This window comes from Geotrypetes seraphini, chromosome 6, assembly GCF_902459505.1.
Source record: "Geotrypetes seraphini chromosome 6, aGeoSer1.1, whole genome shotgun sequence".
Lineage (NCBI taxonomy): Eukaryota > Metazoa > Chordata > Amphibia > Gymnophiona > Dermophiidae > Geotrypetes > Geotrypetes seraphini.
Window position 1 is genome coordinate 111,744,321 of NC_047089.1, and position 22,205 is coordinate 111,766,525.

Here is a 22,205-nt window from a genome sequence, read left to right on the forward strand (position 1 = left end):
TAGTGCCCCCAATGCCTCTTCCCGTGTCCTTAGTACCCCCAGTGCCTTGTTCCCGTGTCCTTAAGAACATAAGCATCGCATCTGCTGAGTCAGACCACAGGTCCATCTCGCCCAGCATTCCGCTCCCGCGGCGGCCCCCCAGGTCAGTGACCTGTAAGTGATCCTTTATTTAAGACATTTTGTCCTGTGTAGTACCCCTCTAACTGTACCCTTCAATCCCCTTTTTCTTCAGGAACTTGCCAACCCTTTTTTGAAACCCAAAATCGTACTCTGCTCTACCACCTCCTCTGGAAGCGCATTCCAGGTATCCACCACCTTCTGCGTGAAGAAAAATTTCCTAGCATTCGTTCTGAATCTGTCTCTCTTCAATTTTCTTGAGTGCCCTCTTGTTCTTGTTTCCCCCACCAGTCTGAAGAGTCTGTTCCTCTCTACCTTCTCTATACCCTTTATGATATTGTAAGTTTCTATCATGTCCCCTCTAAGTCTCCGTTTTTCCAGGGAAAAGAGCCCCAGTTTCTCCAGCCTCTCAGCATACTGAAGGTTTTCCATGCCTCTTATCATTTTTGTTGCTGTTCTCTGGACTCTCTCCAGTGTTACCATATCCTTCTTAAGATATGGTGACCAGTATTGAACGCAGTATTCCAGATGCGGGCGCACCATTGCCCGATATAGCAGCAGGATAACTGCTTTGGTTCTGGTAGTGATTCCTTTTTTGATAATGCCTAACATTCTGTTCACCTTCTTGGAGGCTGCTGTGCATTGTGCCCCCGGCTTCATTGTTTGGTCCACCAAAACCCCCAAGTCCCTTTCTAGGTTGCTTTTCCCCAATACCATTCCCCCCCATCTTGTAGTTGTACATTGTGTTTCCTTTCCCTATGTTCAAGACTTTGCATTTCTTTACATTGAAGCACATTTGCCATTTATTTGGCCATTCACTCAGTTTGTTCAGGTCCCTTTGTGTCCTTAGTGCCCCCAGTGTTTCCGTCCCATGTCCTTAGTGCCCCCAGTGTTTCTGTCCCGTGTCCTTAGTGCCCTCAGTGCCTCCGTCCTGTGTCCATAGTGCCTCCAGTGCCTCCTTCCTGTGTCCTTAGTGCCCCAAGTACCTCCTTCCCGTGTCCTTAGTACCCCCAGTGTCTCCGTCCTGTGTCCATAGTTCCCCCAGTGCCTCTGTCCTATGACCATAGTGCCCAAGTGCTTCCTTCCTATGTCTTTCCTTCCAGCCTTTGTCCCAACCCCTCCCCCGAAGCAGCCTGCCTGCCTACCTCCTTCCTTCCAGTGGTTTTAAATTTTGTTCTATTTTAACTGTGTTAAGGCTTTTACTTTGCTTTTATTTTCTTCAGTTATTTCCTCTGTGATCTCTCTGTCGCCGCGCAGCGGTGGCGCGTTCCTGAATCCACCCCTCAACTTCCGTTATTTCCTCTGTGATATCTCTGCCGCCGCGCAGCGGTGGCGCGTTCCTGAATCCACCCCTCAACTTCCGGTATATGACATTTAAAATCAGTCACTTTGCGGCGCACACCGCAAAGGCGCGCGCTTAAGGTTCTGCTCCTTAATGCGCTCCTTTGTGCGATACTGCAGTGCGGATTGTGGATTATTTCTAAAGTCGTTTTCAAATCTAAAAAAACTACAAAAAAATTAAATAAAATTTCTCACCTTTGCTTAATAGCTCCTTTTTTTTGTGCTCTACTATTGGAAACTGACGTATATGCTCCTCATACTCCTAATTCTAATTTTGCAGATATGGAGAATACACCATCATTTATTCCGGTCTTTTGGGGTCGTAGACCCATAAAAATCGAACCCAATCAGATTAACCCGCACACTATTTCACCACCTAATTTAAAATTACTTTCTACTGATAGAACATCTTCCACTAACTCCAAATTACCTCAAAAGCTCAAGTTCAAATCTTTAAATATATGCTTAATTAATACTCGCTCTATTAAAACAAAATATCATCTTATTAGAGATCTTATTATAGATCAATCGATAGATATATTATTTCTAACTGAAACGTGGTTATTAGAGGGTGATGAAGCGTATCTTACTTTTGCCTGTCCAGATGGTTTCTCCTTTTTTTATAACCATCGTTCCAATAAAAAAGGTGGAGGACTGGCTATAATATTTAAAGAATTTTTACTGACCCAGGTGGATCAATCTATAGGCAATGTGCCTATTGAATATTTGCGACTTACTATACAAACAAAACCCAGAACAGATGTTTTACTAATTTACCTTCCTCCCCCGATAAATTCTGATAATATTGCCCATCTTCAATCCTTACTTTTTGAATTCGGTAGCTCTTCCTCAAATCCATTAATCTTGGGAGACTTTAATATCCACTTTGATGATCAAAGCAACAGTTTTACTAAAACAGCTCTTTCCTTTATTAATCAATTAGATTTATGCTCATTAATAACACAACCAACACATCAGGCTGGTCATACCATTGACACAGTATTAATTCCAACATCAGAAAAGAACAACTTCTCCTTAAATTGTTGCCGTTCAGTTCCTTGGTCTGATCACTTTCTGATTTCATTGACATATGTTAACCCATATATTAAACCTAATACTAAACAACAAACACTTTCATTCAGGGATTTTACGGAACTCTCATTCGATACAATACAAGCTACATTTAAACTAGATTTTTCTGAATCAGCTACTACCTCAATAGAGGATTTAACCAATTTGTGGAATAGAGCTATTCGATCTACTTTAAATAAGCTTGCTCCAATACAAAATAAAATCATTTCTGCCCGTAAAATTAGTAACCCTTGGTTTACCGCAGATCTTTTACTCCTAAAAAAACAATTAAGATCTCTTGAACGTAGATGGAGGAAGGATAAATCCCATAATAATCTTATGACATACAAGGAACATGTGAAAACCTATAAAACAAAAATAAATCAAACCAAAATGAAATACTATTCCGGAAAAATTTTAAAAGCTAAAAACTCTTCTATTCTTTATAACATCCTTAATAAAATAACATCAAATAATAAAATACAATGTGATTCAAGTAGCAGAGTTCCTACAGCCCAAGAAATTGCTGACTATTTCACTGAAAAAATTATTAACATTAGAAAATCATTCAAAAATTTATCACTTTCAAGTGATTTTGAACAGACCAATCCAGATTTACTATCCTCTAAATGTTCAAAATTCAAAATGCCTAGCATAAATGAGATTGAAATTATTCTAAAAACTCTGAATATCAAAAGTTCAAAAGCTGATCAAATACCACCATTAATTCTTAAACAATATTTTGACATCTTTGGGCCTTTGATTCATGTATTAGTTACAGAGAGTTTAAATCAACATACGGTACCCTTGGATTGGAAAAAATCATATATCCGACCAATTATTAAAGAAAAAAATGTAGATCACAATGAACTGTCTAACTATAGACCAATATCTAATATTACATTTCTGGCAAAATTAACAGAAAAAATTGTTTTCAACCAAATTTCAGAGTTTATAGAACAAACTAATGTGTTACATCCGAATCAAACCGGTTTTAGACAACACCATAGTACAGAACACTCCCTTATTGGTATGACAACTTCTATTCAATATTTTTTGGATCATCATCAATCGGTGCTGTTAATTTCGTTGGATCTTTCAGCAGCGTTTGATACGATTGATCACCAGTTACTCCTCGCTCGACTTCAATCTATTGGGGTTACAGATGAAGTTCTAGCCTGGTTCACATCTTACTTTAGTGATCGTACTTCTACAGTTATCTTCAATAATTCTTCATCTCTACCTTCTCAGATTTCTCATGGGGTTCCACAAGGATCTATTCTTTCACCTTTGTTTTTTAATATTTTTCTAGCACCACTGATGACACTATGCCAATCCATAGGATTTCATGTTTTTGCCTATGCCGATGATATACAATTATTGCACCCCTTAAATAACAATAACATAAGTGAAATTTCGGTCATTAACGGAAAACTTGATCAAGTTCATCATTGGCTAGATAAAAACAGACTGGCCCTCAATATAAAAAAAACTAATGTTATGCTATTTCCTTGGAAGGATAGTTTTCCTCTTGTTTCTCCAATTTCAATTCATAACACTCCCCTACAATTAGTTAAAAATGCAAAAATTTTAGGAGTAATCTTTGATAATAAACTCAATTATCATGATCATATTAGTAACATTGTGAAAACTACCTTTTATAGGTTGCGTAAAATTCGTTCCATCTCTAAATTTCTCTGTCCCAAGGCACTTACTATATTGATTCACTCTTTGGTGATGTCTAAAATTGATTATTGCAATTCTTTATTTAAAGGAATTGCTTTATATGAAATTAAATGACTACAAATTATACAAAATACAGCTATAAAATTAATAACTAAGTCTAAAAAATTTGATCATGTAACACCTCTCCTCAAAAAGGCTCATTGGCTCCCTGTTATTCATAGAATCACTTATAAGTGATGCATAATTATTTTTAAAACTCTGAACAATAAGACCCCTGCATTTTTATTTAGATTACTTATTCCATATTCTGCAAAGAGAACTCTACGATCTAGCGAACAAAATCTGCTATCTATTCCTTCATTAAAAATTATTAATACGAGGAGACAATTTATTTTTTCATGTACAGCACCACAGACTTGGAACGCCCTCCCTATTTTTTTACGGGAGGAGAAAGAATTTGGGAAATTTAAAACCGAATTAAAAACCTTCCTTTTTAAAGATGCATTTTCAACATAATTTTATTATTGGAGTATTATATTTTACTTTTGTTATACCTGTGTTACCTATTTCCCTTTTGTATTTTCCCTCAATGTTTCTTCTTTATTTTATGAATTGTATTTCATCCCTCCTTACCCTATGTTTAGTAATGTTAAAATTAAGAGCAATTTACCGCTATTTAAGTATTTGTATGTATTGTATTGTTTTCTAAGAATTGTAAATTTTATAGTGTACATCGCTTAGAATGTTTGATTAAGCGATTAATCAAGTCACCTAATAAACTTGAAACTTGAAACTTGAGTGCCTGATTCAAACCCCCCGCCCGTGTACCACCACTACCTGCCAGCCTCCCTCCCTGCTGCACCGATTCAAACCTCGGTTCACCGCCGCTGCTTCTTGCCTTTTTCCCGACGTCAATTCTGACCATTGTTTGAATCAGTGCGGCAGGGAGGGAAAGTGATCGCCCATTCTGGTGTTCCCGCACACAGCTTTGGGATGCTGTCCCTGAAAACGGGACATTTCGGTTTTCGCGAAGCAGTGGGTTGGGACAACGGGACAGTCGGTTCAAAAATGGGACTATCCCATTGAAAACGGGATGTATGGTCACCTTAGGTATGCTTGACCTGATGGGGGAGGGGGACAGGTAGCTGAAGGAAGTAGATAGTGCAGGGCATTATGTGAGCAAGGCTTTTCGTACTCTTGAGACTTAGTTCCCTGAACCAGTGCTCACCTGATCCATATGCTGAGCCAGCTCTGCTTAGGAGCAAACTGCACATTAAATTAAGTAACCCAGAGCTGGCAAGTCACCCACTTATGTGTCTGACTCGGCCCAATGGAAAATCATTCCTATTCCTGCAACAGGTGTCCTCAGTAGATAACAGGGTTGATTAGGCACAGCATCCCTTTCACCTTACCATAGCTGCATTAATTCCTGAGTTATTGAACCAAAAACTTGAATAGATTGCTATGATGTGTAAAGGCTACTCATGCTTAGTGATGTCACCCATTAGTCTGCTTGGTGAATCTCGCTTTCAATGAAAAGCATAACATATTATGCTTATATACCATAGGACCGTGAAGCTCTATGTGGTTTACAAATGAGAAAGTTGTTATAATTGATTAGAGGAACTTAGTTTCCTATATACTTGGTGAACAAATATGTTTTCAAATGCCTCCTGAAATCTAAATAGGTGCTGGAAGTCATGATTAAGAAATTTAAGTGTTTGTCCCAGAATGCTACCTGATATGATAAGAGACAGTGAAATTTTAAAAATCCTTTTACAGATGGAAAAATGAAAATGGCATGTGAATGTCTAGTATGTTTACTAGTGACAAGTTAAAATGAATTCGTGAAGTAACTAGAAGTAAGACAAAATAGGGTTTTATAGCAAAACACCCGAAGTTAAACTTAATCTGAGCCTCCACTAACAATCAGTGCAATTCATAAAAAAAGTCTGTGACATGGTTAGACTTTGGCTTGAAAATCATTCTTACCGCTGCATTTTGGACAATGCACAATCTCTGCAAATTTAATAGCAACAATAATACCGGTACTTAAAAATATATATATATATATATATATATATATATATATATATATATTATTACCTACCTGTTTGAGCATTGTAGTATCAAGTGTTTGCTATGCTATCCTTGTATTGGGGGGAGGAAATAATTTTTACTTTTTATCTATGCAGAGTTTTGCTTGGTCATCTTGCTCAGAATGGTCCATTGGCCTGCGTGTGCCTTTTGTAGTAGATGTTTGTCCAATGACTTTTGAGCAGCTTGATCTGCTATTACGACAAGTGAGTGAGGGAATGGATGGAAGCTCCGATTGGCCGACTTCACTGGAGAAGGAATGCATGGTTGTGGCAACACTGAATCTGCTAAGACTTCAGGTATTGTAGTTTTTATATACTATTAGTTTGCAAGGTATTATAGTATAGATTTAATTATACTTGGGTAAACATGCTTGGAAACAGGTTAAGTGCAGAATGAAGTGCGTGTGAAGATTGTTTCTATTCTGTGTTAATCCCAAGAATGCATGGGATAAAAAGAATTAATATGTAGAGAAAAAGTTAGAATCCAATTAAAGCAGAACTTAAATGATCTCATTGATGACATCTTCAGAGGATGAAAAATAAGACCAGTGAGGGGCAGAATTCTAAGGTGTGTGTCTCGACAATGGAGTAAACAAATCAGAATTGATGCTGAAGTGGGCTAAAATCACAGCTCCAGTAGTTTGGCAGTAGGACAAGTGACGGGTAGATGTCTACAGTCTATGCCCCCAGATTAACAGGGATTAGATATACAGTGCTTAGGAGTATTTTTGATAGGACATCTAAGTCTGACTTTGGACATTATGAGAAAAACATCCAAAAATTGGGTGGTGAAAAATGTCCATTTTCGAGCCTGCAAGACATCCTTCTTTTTTTTTTTTTTAATGGCCCAGCTAGAAGTTTTGTTCAGCAAGATGTAATTCTTTTTCCCATTGTTGAGAAAAAGGTCCAAATTAAAAATGTCTAAAACAAGATGTTTACATGTAGAAGGGGGCCAGCATTTTTAATGGACTAGCCGCATAGACATGCTAGCAAAGCAGTGGTGCACCCCAGGGGTCATTGCTGTGAACTTCACATTAAGGGTGCCAGGTACACATCTTGCCATAAACCCCTTATATGGTGAGAACCCTAAAACTCCCTCGAAACCTAATGAACCCATCTGTACCACTTCAGTAGCCATTATGCCTGCAAGTGTCACATATATGGCAGTACAGTGGGTTTTTGGTGGGCTCACACTTTCCAACACAAGTGTACTAGTTAGAGTAGCATATGGGGCCCTGGACCCCCCTTCTCTGTAATCCACTTCACTGCCCACCATGCTACTCCAGAGATCTGGTCATATTATCTACAGCTGACAGATATGTACTATTTCATGCAGATATTTGGTGGGTGAGAGGAGGTCAATGACCAGTGGAGGAGTGTGTGGGGGGCCAAATCTTCATTCACAAGGCAGGGAAGATGGAAAGTAGGATTAACTGGAAACAATCCACAGGTACAAAAAACTCTCACAGAAGAGTATCTAACATGAGAAAGGAGAGGATAAAGGATCTCAGAAACCCGCTTGATTTAAAACACAAATGTATGATATCAAGACTGAATGGTTTAGAGTCTCAATCATTGACCCTTTTCTCTATCTCCTCCTAGTCTAGGCATAAAATATTACATAAAACCAAATTACATATAAATGACATAAAAATGAATGATATTGATGGAAAATGTAATTGTAATCGTAGAACAAAAAAAATGGAAAAACAAATAGTGTCTCCTGAATAAGGCACTTCATCATTAGCTTAGTTCCATTGACCTTCATATTTTCATGTCTTATGCTTCCATTTGTTTTTCTGTTTTTTTGGTTCTATGATTACAATAACATTTTCCACTAATATCATTCATTTTTATGTCATTTGTATGCAATTTGGTTTTATATAAGATTTTATGGTTTTAATATGTTCTTTTATATGTTATTGTTCTCCACCTATTGTTTTTTCCTTGTTGTGCTCTTTTCTCCAAAGATTGTAGTTCTTGCCCTCTTTTTCCAATTTATTTGAAGTAAGTCTATATGTCACGTCATGTGTTCTACTAATATACCCTGGTATTGTTTAGTATCTCTAATCTTTAATTTGTTTTTATGGTATTTTTGATTAAGTTTGATTAAGTGGTATAAAACATTTTAAATAAACTTGAAACATTAGTGTCCCCTGAAGAAGGCGTCTTCTAAATGCTGAAACTAGGATCCTTGTTGGGACTTATTGTTTTGAATAAGGGATTTACTGTTTTGAGTAAAGACCCATTATCCCAAGACAAGCAGGCAGCCTATTCTCACATATGGATGACGTCATCCACAGAGCCCAGATGTGGACAGCCTCGCAAGCAGACTTGCTTGTGGAAACTCAGAAGTTTTGAGTCTGCTGCACTGTGCATGAGTGAGTGCCTTCCCGCCCAGAACAGAGAGACTCTCCTCAGTTTTCCATGGAGCCGAGAAGTCTTTGATGATCTGCGCTGAACTATGTTCACTTCGTGCCTTCTCTCACCGTGGTTTGTGTTACTTTTTGTTGCGAATCTCTGTGTTATTTTTTGTTAAAAAAATTTTTTTTTTTAAAGTTTCTTTTTTTCGAATGACTGGCAAGGCAGGCCTCTTTGAGGCCTCCAACTCCTCAATCGAGGTCACCAATTGCAGACCCCGAGGACTCCACTGCTTCCAATGCCTGCTCCAAGTCTGTCTATTCCTTGGGTTACCAATACTCCAGAGAGGCTTTGCCTTTATTCTTCATTCAGGGAAAGCAGTTATTTACAATGTCCAATGTGACACGGACAAGAGGACATAGACTGAAGCTGAGGGAGGACAGGTCCAGGATGAATATCAGGAAGTTCTGTTTCACTGCTCTCCCAGTGGAAATAATTGCAGAATCTACTGTTCTAGGATTTAAGAGTAAACTAGATGCTCATCTCCTTAAGAGTGGCATAGAGTGATACGGGTAAGGGTAAATTAGATGCACATCTCCCTTGAGACGCCGCCCCATCTGAAGGTCCTCATGACAGATTCTTCAACCTATGCTTGGGGGGGCTCACCTCGACGGTCTCCGTATTCAAGGCCACTCTACCAGCACAGATCGTCAGTGTCACATCAATCTGTTGGAACTCAGAGCAATCTTCCATGCTCTTTCAACATCTTCTTCACGACCAGTTAGTCCTCATTCGGATGGACAACCAAGTCGCCATGTACTATGTCAACAAGCAGGGAGGAACGGGGTCTCTCTTCCTTTGTCAAGAAGCTCTGAAGGTTTGGGACTGGGCAATCCTCCACAACAACTTCCTGAAAGCTGTCTACATCTAAGGGGCGAAAAACTGTTTGACGGACAAACTGAGTCGTCTTCTGCAACCTCACGAATGGACACTCAATTCCTCGCCTCTTCATCATATTTTTTCTCAGTGGGGAACTCCTCAGATAGATCTCTTTGCATCTCCCCCCAACCACAAACTGCCTCAGTTCTGCTCCAGGATATATTCTCCTCATCACCTCAAGGCAGATGCATTTCTACTGGAATGGTTTTAAAGGATGTATAGTTATCCCATGTATGTTTTTAACTTAATGTTCACTGAAGCAGTGTTCTCCCCAGGGCCTTTTAGCCAGCGCTCCGCCCGCCTAATTTAGATGACCGCCCAGCTGTCATCTATCGGGAATCCTGCAGCTGCCGCCGCTCAATGTAAAAAAAATCCCCCCCCAAAACACCACCTCTCACCGGCTTGGAGATGCGAACTCATGCTTCAGGGCTCTAAGGTGTGTGTGCCGCTTCCCTTCTCTTCCCTCCGAAACCGGAAGTTACATCCGGGGGGGGGGGAGAAGAGAAGGGAAGTCAGCACACACACCTTAGAGCCCTGAAGCATGAGTTCGCTGCGGGCTAAGGCAGGAGACTGGTCAACGACGGATGGAAGCTTACAACTCGCTGCCGGGTCCTGCCTACTTTCTGTTTCCGCGAAGGCAGGACCCGGCAACGAGGAAGGCCCGAAGCAAATTGTAAGTTTCCCTCCGTTGCTGACCTATGGAGGGAAGCTTACGATTTGCCTAGCGACTTTGCCGATGGATGTGTGAGTGTGTGAGTTGGGAGGGAAGGGGCGGCTGGGCAGGGCTGATGCTGTCGATGCTCATCTCTCCGCCCTTGTTCTCGTTGCGCGTCCGGTGGCAGTGGACCGGGAGTGGGCGTTGGTGGCTCAGCGGCAGCAGTTGCACATACTTTTCACACGCTACGGCGACAACAGCTCGCTGACGGTGCAAGGCTTTCGGCAGCTCCTGCTCAGCATCGGTTTGGGGCAAGTCAAGTCAAGTGGCTACCGGGGGAAGAAGAGGTGGAAGATGCCCGGCACCGGGGCTGGAACCATGGCGGCCATGGCTCTGGCTGCTCGGCTCCTGTTGCCCACTGCAGCTTGGCTCTGGCAGCGTCCACAAGCCCCGAACCGCTAACCAGACACAACTATCCCAAGGCCATTTACAGCCGGAGCCCCAGGAGGTGAGACACTGAGTGCCACTGTGACTAAACTAATTCATTATTTGCCTGTGACTTTCTGGTATTTAGGATTAACTCTTTCCATTCAACCCTTGACTTTAAACACACAAGTCTGGAAGTCTAAGCACATTTATTTATTTATGTTTACAGGTATTTGGGAACATAAAACATAGTGAAAGCTACTTCCGACCGGTGATAGGACAAAAGCGCGCGAGACTTGTGCGCGCCCACATTTCAGCATAGACAAATCGACACAAGATCCCAGCGCGCCGCCTAAAAAGTTACTTTTAAAGAGCTCTGACAGGGGTGTGGGGGGGGACCTCCCCACTTTACTTCATATTTTTTGCGCTGCCGTGGGGGGGGTATCATTATAGAGAAAACTGAACTTTTTCCTAAAAAATCGGGAAAAAGTTCAGTTTACTCTATAACGGAGGGTTCCATCCCCACAACTCCCCCCAATGGAAGCGCGAACAGTATGAAGTAAACTGGGGGGGGGTTCCCAATCACACCCCGCGTCGGAGCTCTTTAAAAGTAACTTTTTAGGCGGCCTGCTGGAGTCTTGTGCTAATTTGTCTGCGCTGAAATGTCGGTGCGCTGAAGTCCCGCGCACGAATGACTGTGAACTGTCCCCCGAAAAAATGATTTTGCAGTGGGAGGGTCGTAACTGGTGTTATTTAATAGAGTAGGGACTGGATGCTTGAAGAATGTATGGTAGTCCTGGGTTTATTGATGCAGTTGCAGTGCTGTAGAGAAACACTTTTCTAGATTATACATCTTATTGTTTGGGGGTGTATTGGGGGAGACTTATCCTTGCTTTTAAAGTTGGACTTATAAATGTATTTTGCATTATTATTATTTTTGTATTAATAGGATTTTTATAATTTTGATATTGGGGAGGAGTATTTTAATGGTTGTACAGTAGGGTTGTGTGTACATGAAAAATGAATGGAAGAAATTGCATTACAATTAGTACTATTATAATGGGAGTGGGGTCAGGGACGAAGCTTGGACTGAGGTACTCAGTTGGTATTTGTTAGACTTAGGGGGGTAATTGGCTTGAAGAAGTTGAGAAACATTGGTCTCTAGGTGACTAGTATGGAGTTCACTAAGTAAGGGTCCCTTTTACAAAGCCACAGTAGCAATTCTCCCATGGCAAATGCACCAAAGTCCATTCAATTCCTATGGGCTTCAGTGCATTTGCTGTGGCAGAATTGCTATGGCAGCTTGAGTCGTAAGGCAGGAACTACTGTCTCTGTGCTGTGTCTTAAAACACAGATTGCCGGGGATGCAAAGCATTAACTGATTCAACTTGAGTTTGAAGTACGGTAGTTTTGAAAGAAATGGAAGGTTTGATACTGGTCATTAGTTATTCGGAATAAGAGGATCTGCATTACTTTTTTTCAAGGGTGGCTTAAATGCTACTGGAACACTGCCTAAGTGTCAAACCTTAAAAAAGAAAGTCATATTGAGCATTGGAAAATAATTAATAACAATTAACTAATAAAAATAGTGCACATTTAGTGATCTTTTTACTAAGGCGTGCTAGCTATTTTAGCGCACACTAAACACTAATGCATCCATAAACTATAATGGACACGTTAGCGTTTAGCATGTGTTAAAATGGCTAGCAAGCCTTAGTAAAAGTACCTTTTCATTTTCCCCACCACCAAATTTCCCCATCCCGCCCCGCCCGGCTACTTTTTCATGCCACCCGGCTGGAAAAAATTTCTGGGGAGAACACTGCTGAAGGCTGAATGGGCGGTTTATAAAACTTTTAAATAAACTTGAAACTTGAATGGACAAATCTCTTCCTGTATGCATTCCCTACATTCCTTCTCATTCTCAAGACTCTAGTCAAGTTGAAGAATGATCATGTCACCATAATTCTGATAGCTCCTTGGTGGCCGAGACAATCTTGGTACTCCCTTCTATTTCAACTCAACAGCAGGGAGCAATACCTTCTACCAGTTTTTCCATCTCTGCTTACACAGAGTCAAGGATCTCTACTTCATCCCAATCTACAGTCTCTACACCTGACATCTTGGTACCTCTCAACATAACTCCTCTTCAGTTTTCTCAACCTGTAAGAGACATTTTAGAGGCTTCTAGAAAGTCTGCCACTAGACAATGCTATCACCAAAAATGGAATAGATTTTCTACATGGTGCATCTCTCATGACATGGAGCCTTGAGATACCTCCTTGGTTCTGTCTTGGATTATCTTTTGCACTTATCTACCTCTGGCCTCAAGTTTACATCTATCCGAGTCCATCTTAGTGCAATTGCTGCTTTCCATCAGCCTATTGAAGGGAAACCCTTCTCTGCTTCTCTGGTGGTTTCCAAATTTATGAAAGGACTTTTCAATTTCAAACCTCCTCTCAAACTGCCTCCAGTGGTTTGGGATCTCAATGTTGTTCTTGCTCAATTGATGAAGCCTCCATTTGAACCAATGTCTACGGCTCATCTGAAATATCTCACTTGGAAAGTGGTGTTTCTCATTGCCCTCACATCTCAGTGAGCTGCAAGCTTTAGTTGCTGATCCACCTTTCACTGTTTTCTATCATGACAAGGTGGTCCTTCGTACTCATCCTAAATTATTGCCTAAAGTGGTTTCAGAATTTCATCTCAACCAGTGTATTGTACTTCCAGTGTTTTTTCCAAGGCCTCATTCTCATCCTGGAGAATCAGCTCTTTATACTCTGGACTGTAAATATGCTTTGGCCTTCTATTTAGAACGCACCTAGTTAGTTGAATATGACTCTTGTTCTCGAATATTGGGCGGAGATTTTAATCAAATTCAAGATATCTATATAGATCGATCATCCTCTTGCAAACCCTCAAAATCTAAATCTTTTGCAGCTCTACATGCTTTAAAAGAAGCCTTTTCTCTTGTAGATCCATGGCGTTTACTGTATCCCAAAGGTAGAGAATATTCACACTTTTCACCATCACATAATACCTACTCAAGAATTGATTTCTTCCTTCTCTCCTCCTCTCTCATTCAAGACATGACAAATACTTTCATACACCCAATAACTCTTACAGATCATGCAGCTATTTCATTACATTTATCTATTTCTGCCCCACGTAAAGAATCTCCCTCTTGGCGACTTAACAATACTCTGCTTTTAGATGAGGTAATAGTAGAAAAAATAAAATCTTTTACTACGGAATTTTTTGAAATCAACACCAAAGATCCAGAAATTTGTCCTTCTATTATTTGGGAAGCTTACAAAGCTTCTCTCAGAGGTGAATTGATCAAACTTGCTTCCTGGAAAAAAAAACAATCCATCCAAAAAGAAAAAGAACTGGAAACCTCTATTAAAAATTTAGAACTACAACATATGTCCAACCATCTACAAGATCAATCCATGCTCCAACGTATTCAAAACTTAAAATATAAATACAATACTCTAGTCTCATGTACGGCCCGTCGTGACATTTTCATTTCCAACTCTGGTCACTATATGGGAGATAATCTTTGGCTAGATATCTCAAAACTAAATCAAAACGCTTGCACATCTCAGCTGTTCAAGATTCATCAGGACAATTAGCCAGAACCAGATCTCTGATTTCTTCCCAATTTGAAAAATTTTATACTACCCTATATCAATCTGATTTTTCAGCCTCTGAAATGGATTTAGATTCATTTCTATCCTCACTAGCTCATCCAACTATATCGGAATCTATTAAAGCAAAACTGGATGCTCCTATAACTATATCTGAGATTGAAAATGCTATAACCTCTCTACCCAATGGGAAAGCTCCGGGCCCGGATGGCTTTACAAATGAGTTTTTCAAATGCTTTCGAATCCTATTGACTCCTCAACTCCTTACATATTATGATTTCCTCCACTCCACTCCGGACAAACAATTTAATTTCGCTGAGGCCACGATTGTAGTTATTCCCAAGCCAGACAAAGATGCTACTCTGGTTAAAAATTTTCGTCCTATCTCTCTTCTTAATTTGGACTACAAAATTATGGCTAAATTACTTGCACTAAGACTCACCACAGTGATCCCATCTCTCGTACATGGAGATCAAACTGGATTCATCAAATATAGATACATTGGGGATAATCTTCGTTTATTTCATCATATCAATGCTCACGCCAAATCAATGTCGGATCCTGTGATTGGTCTAGCCATTGATGCCGAGAAGGCCTTTGACCGAGTGGAGTGGCCTTTCTTATTCCGAGTACTGAAATGGTACAACTTTGGTTCTTTCTTTACAGACTGGATAAAAACATTATACAGACAACCCACGGCTCGTATCCTGATTAACAACTCTCTCTCTAATAGATTTTCCCTCCATAGAGGTACCCGTCAAGGCTGTCCCCTTTCACCATTATTATTTGATTTAGCATTGGAACCTCTATTGACAGCTATCAGACAATGTTCCTTAATTAAAGGTATTCCCTCGTCCAATCGAGAAATTAAACTAGCAGCTTACGCTGACGATGTTCTTCTCTTTCTCAAAGATCCTCTTATCTCTTTACCTCATTTTATCCACATCGTCTCTCAATACTCTCAAATATCTGGATATTCTGTTAATTGGGAGAAATCAGAGATTTTTCCGCTAAATGATCACATTTCCTCCTCAGATCTAGCTCATTTTCCTTTTCCATGGTCACAGGGAGCTGTAAAATATTTGGGGATTTTAATACATAAAGACCCATTACTTGCTCAGGATCTCAATATATCTAAAATAAAAAACTTAGTTTCAAGTACTACATCTCGTTGGTCCCCGCTTTATTTGTCCTGGTGGGGTAGAATAGCCTCTATTAAAATGACCTTAGCCCCACAAATTAATTATACTCTATCTATGCTTCCCCTTCTCTGCCATAAATCACTCTTTCATTGGCTTAATATGAAAATTACTGAATTTATTTGGAACAAGAAAAAACCTCGTATTGCTCTCGCCAAGCTGAAGGCCTCTAAGATTAAGGGTGGCTTAAATTTACCTGATTTTTATTATTACTACATCGCTTCCTTAGCCAAATACGGAGCTCACTGGATTGTTGACTCATATCCACAGGATAAACCAGCATGGTTTGAAATGGAATGCTTTTTATGTGCACCACTACACATCTCTTGCTTCCTTACAGTGTCGATACCTAGACACTTGAGAAAATATTCTTTGTTGAGTGCAACGCAACATGCTTTTCAACTATTAGATGCAGCGGCTGAGATCTCTGTTGCTGAAGGCCCACTTATGTCCCTTTGGAATAATTCTAAAATTCAAAATAAGGGTAGATCCCTTTCATGGAAGAGGTGGCAACGGGCGGGGGTGTGGTTTGTTCATCAATTGATCTCCTCCACTTCATTTATCCCATTTGATACTTTTTGTTCTGTAAACTCACTCCCATCATCTGTATATCCCCAATGGCTTACGCTTACTGAAATACTAGCTAATGTGCAAATGCGCCCTGACTTTATGACCTCTCAACAAACTATTCGTCACTGGTCTACTTTGGCTTTACTGAAAGGTAGGGCGATATCTCTTTTTTATAGCATCTTAAGAGATCACACCTTCACCTTTACACCTCAATCCATGAACCATTGGGGCTCTATCCTAAAGACCACGCTTTCTGAAATAGATTGGGAACTCTTCTGGTCATCTACAAATCGTCCTCTATTATCCTCAAGAGTTTCACAATCAATGTTCTTTGTTATGTGGAATGTAGTATGGACTCCATTTCGAATGTGGAAAGCAAAACTGAAACAAGACCCTACCTGTTGGAACTGTTTGAAAGAGCCTGGAACTCTTGATCACATGCTTCTTCACTGCACTATGGTTCATTCCTTTTGGATTCGTATCTGGGACTTCATAAAATCTATTACCAAATGTTCAGAAGATATTTCCATAGACATTATAATCCTTCGTTTTCAACACCCTTGTTTCGCACTATCAAACTGTCCTCCTAAACTTATTGACACCATGATTGTGACAGCTCTTATGCACATTTTGAAAAATTGGAAGTCACTCACACTACTAGACTACACCTTTTGGTGGAACTCCTTGAGCATGTACCACAAATTCGAATCATATGCATATGAAAAGAACATGATATCTCGTTTATCTACAAATTTGGTGCGAAATAAATCACCTTGGTCATTCTTAGATTCACATGTTCATTCTGCCTTGTAGACACTTCTGCCTCTCTCTCTTTCTCTCTCTCTTTCTTTATTCTTTTTTATTTCAATTCATCTTCTCTGCTTTTCTACCCTTTCTATTTCTTTTCTTAGCAATTTCAAATACTCTGAATTCTTCTTACTAATCTACTATATGCAAATAACAGCAATTATGGTTTCTTTTGTTTCTACATCACTATTTCTTATTCAATTTTTATGTATTTGAACTGCTTTCTGTATATTACTTATAATATTCAATAAAATTAATGAACTAAAAAAAAAAAAAAAGAACGCACGTAACCACACAGATCTGCTCCTCAACTTTTTGTCTCCTTCGATCCGAACAAGTTGGGACATCCAATTTCTAAGCGTACCATCTCCAACTGGATGGCTGCTTGTATCTCTTTCTGCTATGCCCAAGCTGGAATGCTTCTACAGAGTCGAGTCACAGCTTACAAAGTCATAGCAATGGCAGCTTCAGTAGCTTTCCTCAGATCCACTCCTATTGAGGAAATTTGTAAAGCTGCCACTTGGTCCTCGGTTCATACTTTCACTTCTCATTATTGTCTGGATGTTTTCTCCAGATGGGATGGCCATTTTGGCCAGAGAGAGTTACAAAATCTGTTCTCCTAAGTTGCCAACACTCCCACCATCCCATTCTGGTTAGCTTGGAGGTCACCCATATGTGAGAATAGGCTGCCTGCTTGTCCTGGGATAAAGCACAGTTACTTACCATAACAGTTGTTATTCCAGGACAAGCAGGCAGGTATTCTCACATATGGGTGATGTCATCGACAGAGCCCGGATGTGGATGCCTCACAAGCAGACTTGCTTGAAGAAACTCGAAGTTTCGAGTTGCCCACACCGCACATGCGCGAGTGCCTTCCCGCCCAGCGTAGGGCGCGTCTCCTCAGTTCTCAGTTTTCCGCGGAGCCGAGAAGTCTGTCTTTGACTCTCTGCATTAACTTTGTTACTGTGCCTTCTCTGAACTGCGGTTTGTCTTGGCAATAGAGCTTGTACCCCAGCTGTGCTGTTTCCCATTTGTTTTCTTCATTCCACCATGTTTCAGAGACCCCAATGATGTCTATGTCCTCTGCATTGGCCATGACTTCTAATTCCCCCATTTTGTTCCTTAGGCTCCTTGCATTGGTATATATGCAATTTAGATCCCGGTATTTTCTTGTCTTAATTTCCTTTCCCTGTTCTTCGAACATTAGTTTCTTCTCTTGTTCTATAGTCCTCCTAAACTCCTTTTCTGGGTTAGTCAACTCCTGTAAATTGACAGTCTGTGCAGAACACTGGAAAGCTCATCTTCTGAATTCCCTCTGCTTCCATTGTCGTTCGCCTTTTTTTTTTTTTTGGAGTGCTCTCTTTTATTTCACTGTTTCTTTTGTACCTGTGTGAGTGTGGGTGTTCTTCTGTGTCTGCTGCTTGCCAATTCCTTATTCCATTTGTTGTAAGTTTTGCCCTGTATCCTCTCCTAATGTGTTATGTTTGTCTAGTGCGTTGGCAGTTTACGTGTGACCTGCTGTTGTTAGTATGTAAGTGCCCTTTGTGTCTGCTTTGTTTTGCTTTTTTGTTCTTATTGATTATTTTGCTGTGTTAGTTCTTGGTTTCCTTGTTTCCCTTCCTTGATGTACTGACTTTGCCCTTCTTAAGACCCTTCGCAAAGGCGCTCTTGCTAAGGCGAGCACCTTTGCAGCTCGCCATTTGCCGAACGGCTGTACACCATTAGCTCCTCCCCTTTTATGGGAGAGTTCAGCTGCGGGGTGCTGCTGACGTTAGAGGGGTGGGCATAGTTATCTCTCGCCTCTGCCCCTCTCTGTGCCTTGCATGCCTTTCTTTCCTCCCTCCTCCGCTCTCCCTCTGCTCACCACATGCTCACCGCTTCTGCCCAGCTGCCTCCCGACTCTCCTGACTTCCTCCGAAGCTGCTTGCAGTGGTCTCCGCACCGTTGGCTCCTTCCCTTTTATGGGGGAGTTCGGCTGCGGGGTGCCGCTGACATCGGAGGGGTGGGCGAAGTTTTCTCTCGCCTCTGCCTCTCTCTTGCCTGCCTTTCTTTCCTCCCTCCTCCGCTCTCCCTCTGCTCACCACATGCTCACCGCTTCTGCCCAGCTGCCTCCTGACTCTCCTGGCTGCCTCAGAAGCATCTTTATTGCTTTCCAGAAGGTCAGTAGGTTAGCAAGGGAGTTGATTCCATAACTTAGGTAAGCTATAGGAATATGATTGCTTTTGGGTTGTCTCCTGGTGGAGGCTGTTTGCGGGAGAGTTGGAAAGTCTGAGTTCTCATTGTGAACTGAGGGACTGCTGAGAGTGGTATATTGGGAATTTCTTCGCTACATAGTCAGGTGTCATGTCGTGGAAGCATTTAAACGTTAATACTAGTTGTTTGAAGATATTGCGTTGTTGTATTGGGAGCCAGTGGATCTGGATCAGTGCTGGGGAGATATGGTTGAAAGGGACAAGGTTTTTTAGGTACCAGCAGATCTACAATTTTTTCAGTCATAGCACCTCAGCTTTGGAACAATTTACCAGTCTATCTACGTGGAGAAACCTCATTAGAAAAATTTAAAAGCACATTAAAATGCCGCCTGTACAAAGACGCATTTGAGTCATAGATAGGATAATTCATCTATCATTAATCCCAGGCTCAAATACCTAATTTTAACCAGACCTTATGTATAGGTCACAATCTCCCCTATCCTCTTTTTTAGGCTTAGCCATATTTTTAAAACATTCTTCATCACCCTCCTGATGTTGTTTTTTCCCTAAATGTATTTTCTTAAAAGATTGTAGTTCACCCCTCTTCCCTTTTGTATCGCTAATTACTTGTGTACATACATTGTATGTTTATTTGTATAAATTGTTTTATTTTTGTCTCCTAATTTAAAATTGTCACGCTTTGAAGTATTTGATATTGCGTGTACAACAAACTTTTAATAAACTTGAAACACTGGAAGATATATATAACAATTGGGTGAAGTCAAAATCAATGAAGTAACGACGGATGGGCCTTAGTTGCCGTAAGTAGTTGAAGGAAGAGGATACTACCTTGGAGATTTGTGTTGAAAGAGTCAAACCAGCATCCAGTGTAATGCCCAAGCTGGATACTTGGTTTGGGGTACCAGAGTGGTGGTGTTCCAGGAGATGCAAGGATGAGAGGCAGAGAATGAATCACAGCGAATCCATAAAAGTTCAGTCTTGTATGAGTTCAGTTTGTTGGTTGTCATCCTTGCTTTAATCTCCATGAAGCAGGTTTGTAGGGTCTCTAGTTGTGAAGACCGCGCCTTGCCCAGAGGGATGTAGAGTTGTATATCATCAGCGAAGGAGTGTCTGTTGATTCCATGTTTCTTTGCAATATCAAGGGCTGATCTGATGTAGATGTTGAATAGAAGTGGGGATAAAAGCGCACCTTGGGGTAATCTGTATTTTGCGGTTCTCGATTTAGAGAATAACGAGTTCGTTAGGATGTGTAGTTGTATTTGGTCCAAGAAGGATGAGAACCAGGAGAGTGCTGCATTCTTGAGGCTAATCTCAAATAATTTGGATAGTAGGATCTCAAGGTCAAGAGTGTCAAAGGCCCATATCTGATATATCGGATAGATAACTCCATTATTAATCAAAAACTCTTTGCCAAAAAATATAACTACAATATAATTCTAACTAAAGAAGCCAACCACAAAATTTATGCAAGAATATTAGCAAATAGATTAAAAATATAATATCCTTCCTCATTCATAGAGACCAAAATGGCTTCACCCTTGGTTGGTTACCCAATGACAATTCATGTTTATTCGGGAATATAATTTCTTATGCAGAACATCATATCGTAGCACTAGAACAAGTGGGTTCCTTATTCAGAAAAGGTTTCCTTACTCTCTGGAAACTCAGAACCATTAAACCATACTTCGATACATCAACATTCATAATCCTAGTGCAATCCCTCATACTGAGTCAACTTGACTACTGCAACATCGCCTATCTAGCAATCTCACAAAAGAATATGAGACGTCTCCAAATAATGCAAAATGCTGCGGTCAGACTTATCTTCGGGCTGAAGAAATTCGACCACGTGACGCCCTACTATCGGCAGCTGCACTGGCTACCAACAGAAGCCCGAGGAAGGTTTAAATTTGCCTGCCTCTGCTTCAAAGTACTATACGGCCTTACCCCCAAGTACATAACGGACCTTTTCTCATTCTCTAATAACAAACTCAAGAGAAACACTCACTCAAAATTCATCTCCCCTCCAGTTAGAGGCTGCAAAATAAAAAACACCACGAACACCTTCTCTCTCACCAAGCAGCCCTATGGGGCAAAGACCTAGACCAACTGCTTTCGCCCACTACTTACGGGGAATTTAGGAAACGCCTAAAAACATACCTGTTCCAGAAATACCTAAACAATTGACCCGCTCTCCCCTCCCTATTCCCAGAACCTACAGCACTGTTATATATATATTTTGTTATCTTCATCTTATCGTAATTTTACGTTGCTATTTATTCCCAACAGGTCCTGTCGGACATTACCTACTAAAATGTACATATTATATTTTTGCTCAGCAAATTGTATTTCTATACTATTGCCTTTTAAGGTCTCTGCTCTCTATATTTCCTCTGAATATCTGCTTATTGTATTTCGCTGAATGTCCAGCTCTCTTGATTGTAAACCGCCTAGAAGTCGCAAGATTGTGGCGGTATAGAAGAATAAAGTTATTATTATTATTATTATTATCACTCGTTGCTGAGAAACCTTTGATACACTAAAATGACCTTTTTATTTAAAACAATTCACTGGCATGGCTTTGGAAAAAAAATTTATCAACACAATTCATTTACTTTTTGACTCAAGCATCATCTGTATTAACAATAATGTTAATTCATCTAAATATACCCTAAAATGAGGTACAAACTAAAGTGGTCCCCTTTCGCCTTTATTATTTAATTTAGCCCTTAAATCCCTAACTCTATCTATTTGTTCTAATATCAAGTCGATCTAGTTTGCCCTATTTTTTAGCCAGGGGTTCACGAGGGGGGTCGCCGTCCTACAACAACGCACAGAGCACATCCAGGCCTAACACCAGACAGTGGAACCAGGGGACATATTAGTGATTAATATTCAGGTCATGAACTGTCCCAGGCTCAGACCGATGTTCTCCAGAAAAGTCTCTCATTTGTCCCTACAACCAGATTGGACAGGTTCACTACCCATCGGGATGTTGCTAGAATGGTCCGCAATCTTCAGGTTAAGTTGCATTTTGCTCTTAATTCCTCTCCTCCTGATGACACTTTGTTCAG

The 22,205-nt window shown here is 40.4% G+C and overlaps 1 protein-coding gene across 1 annotated transcript in view; it reads left to right on the forward strand.

Moving 5' to 3' along the window:
- The window catches only part of HERC2 (HECT and RLD domain containing E3 ubiquitin protein ligase 2), a 3,346,202-nt gene that overhangs the window by 469,775 nt on the left and 2,854,222 nt on the right, over positions 1 to 22,205 (forward strand). The window contains 1 exon segment of the mRNA XM_033948978.1: positions 6,411 to 6,611. Within this exon segment, the coding sequence (XP_033804869.1) occupies positions 6,411 to 6,611 (201 nt within the window).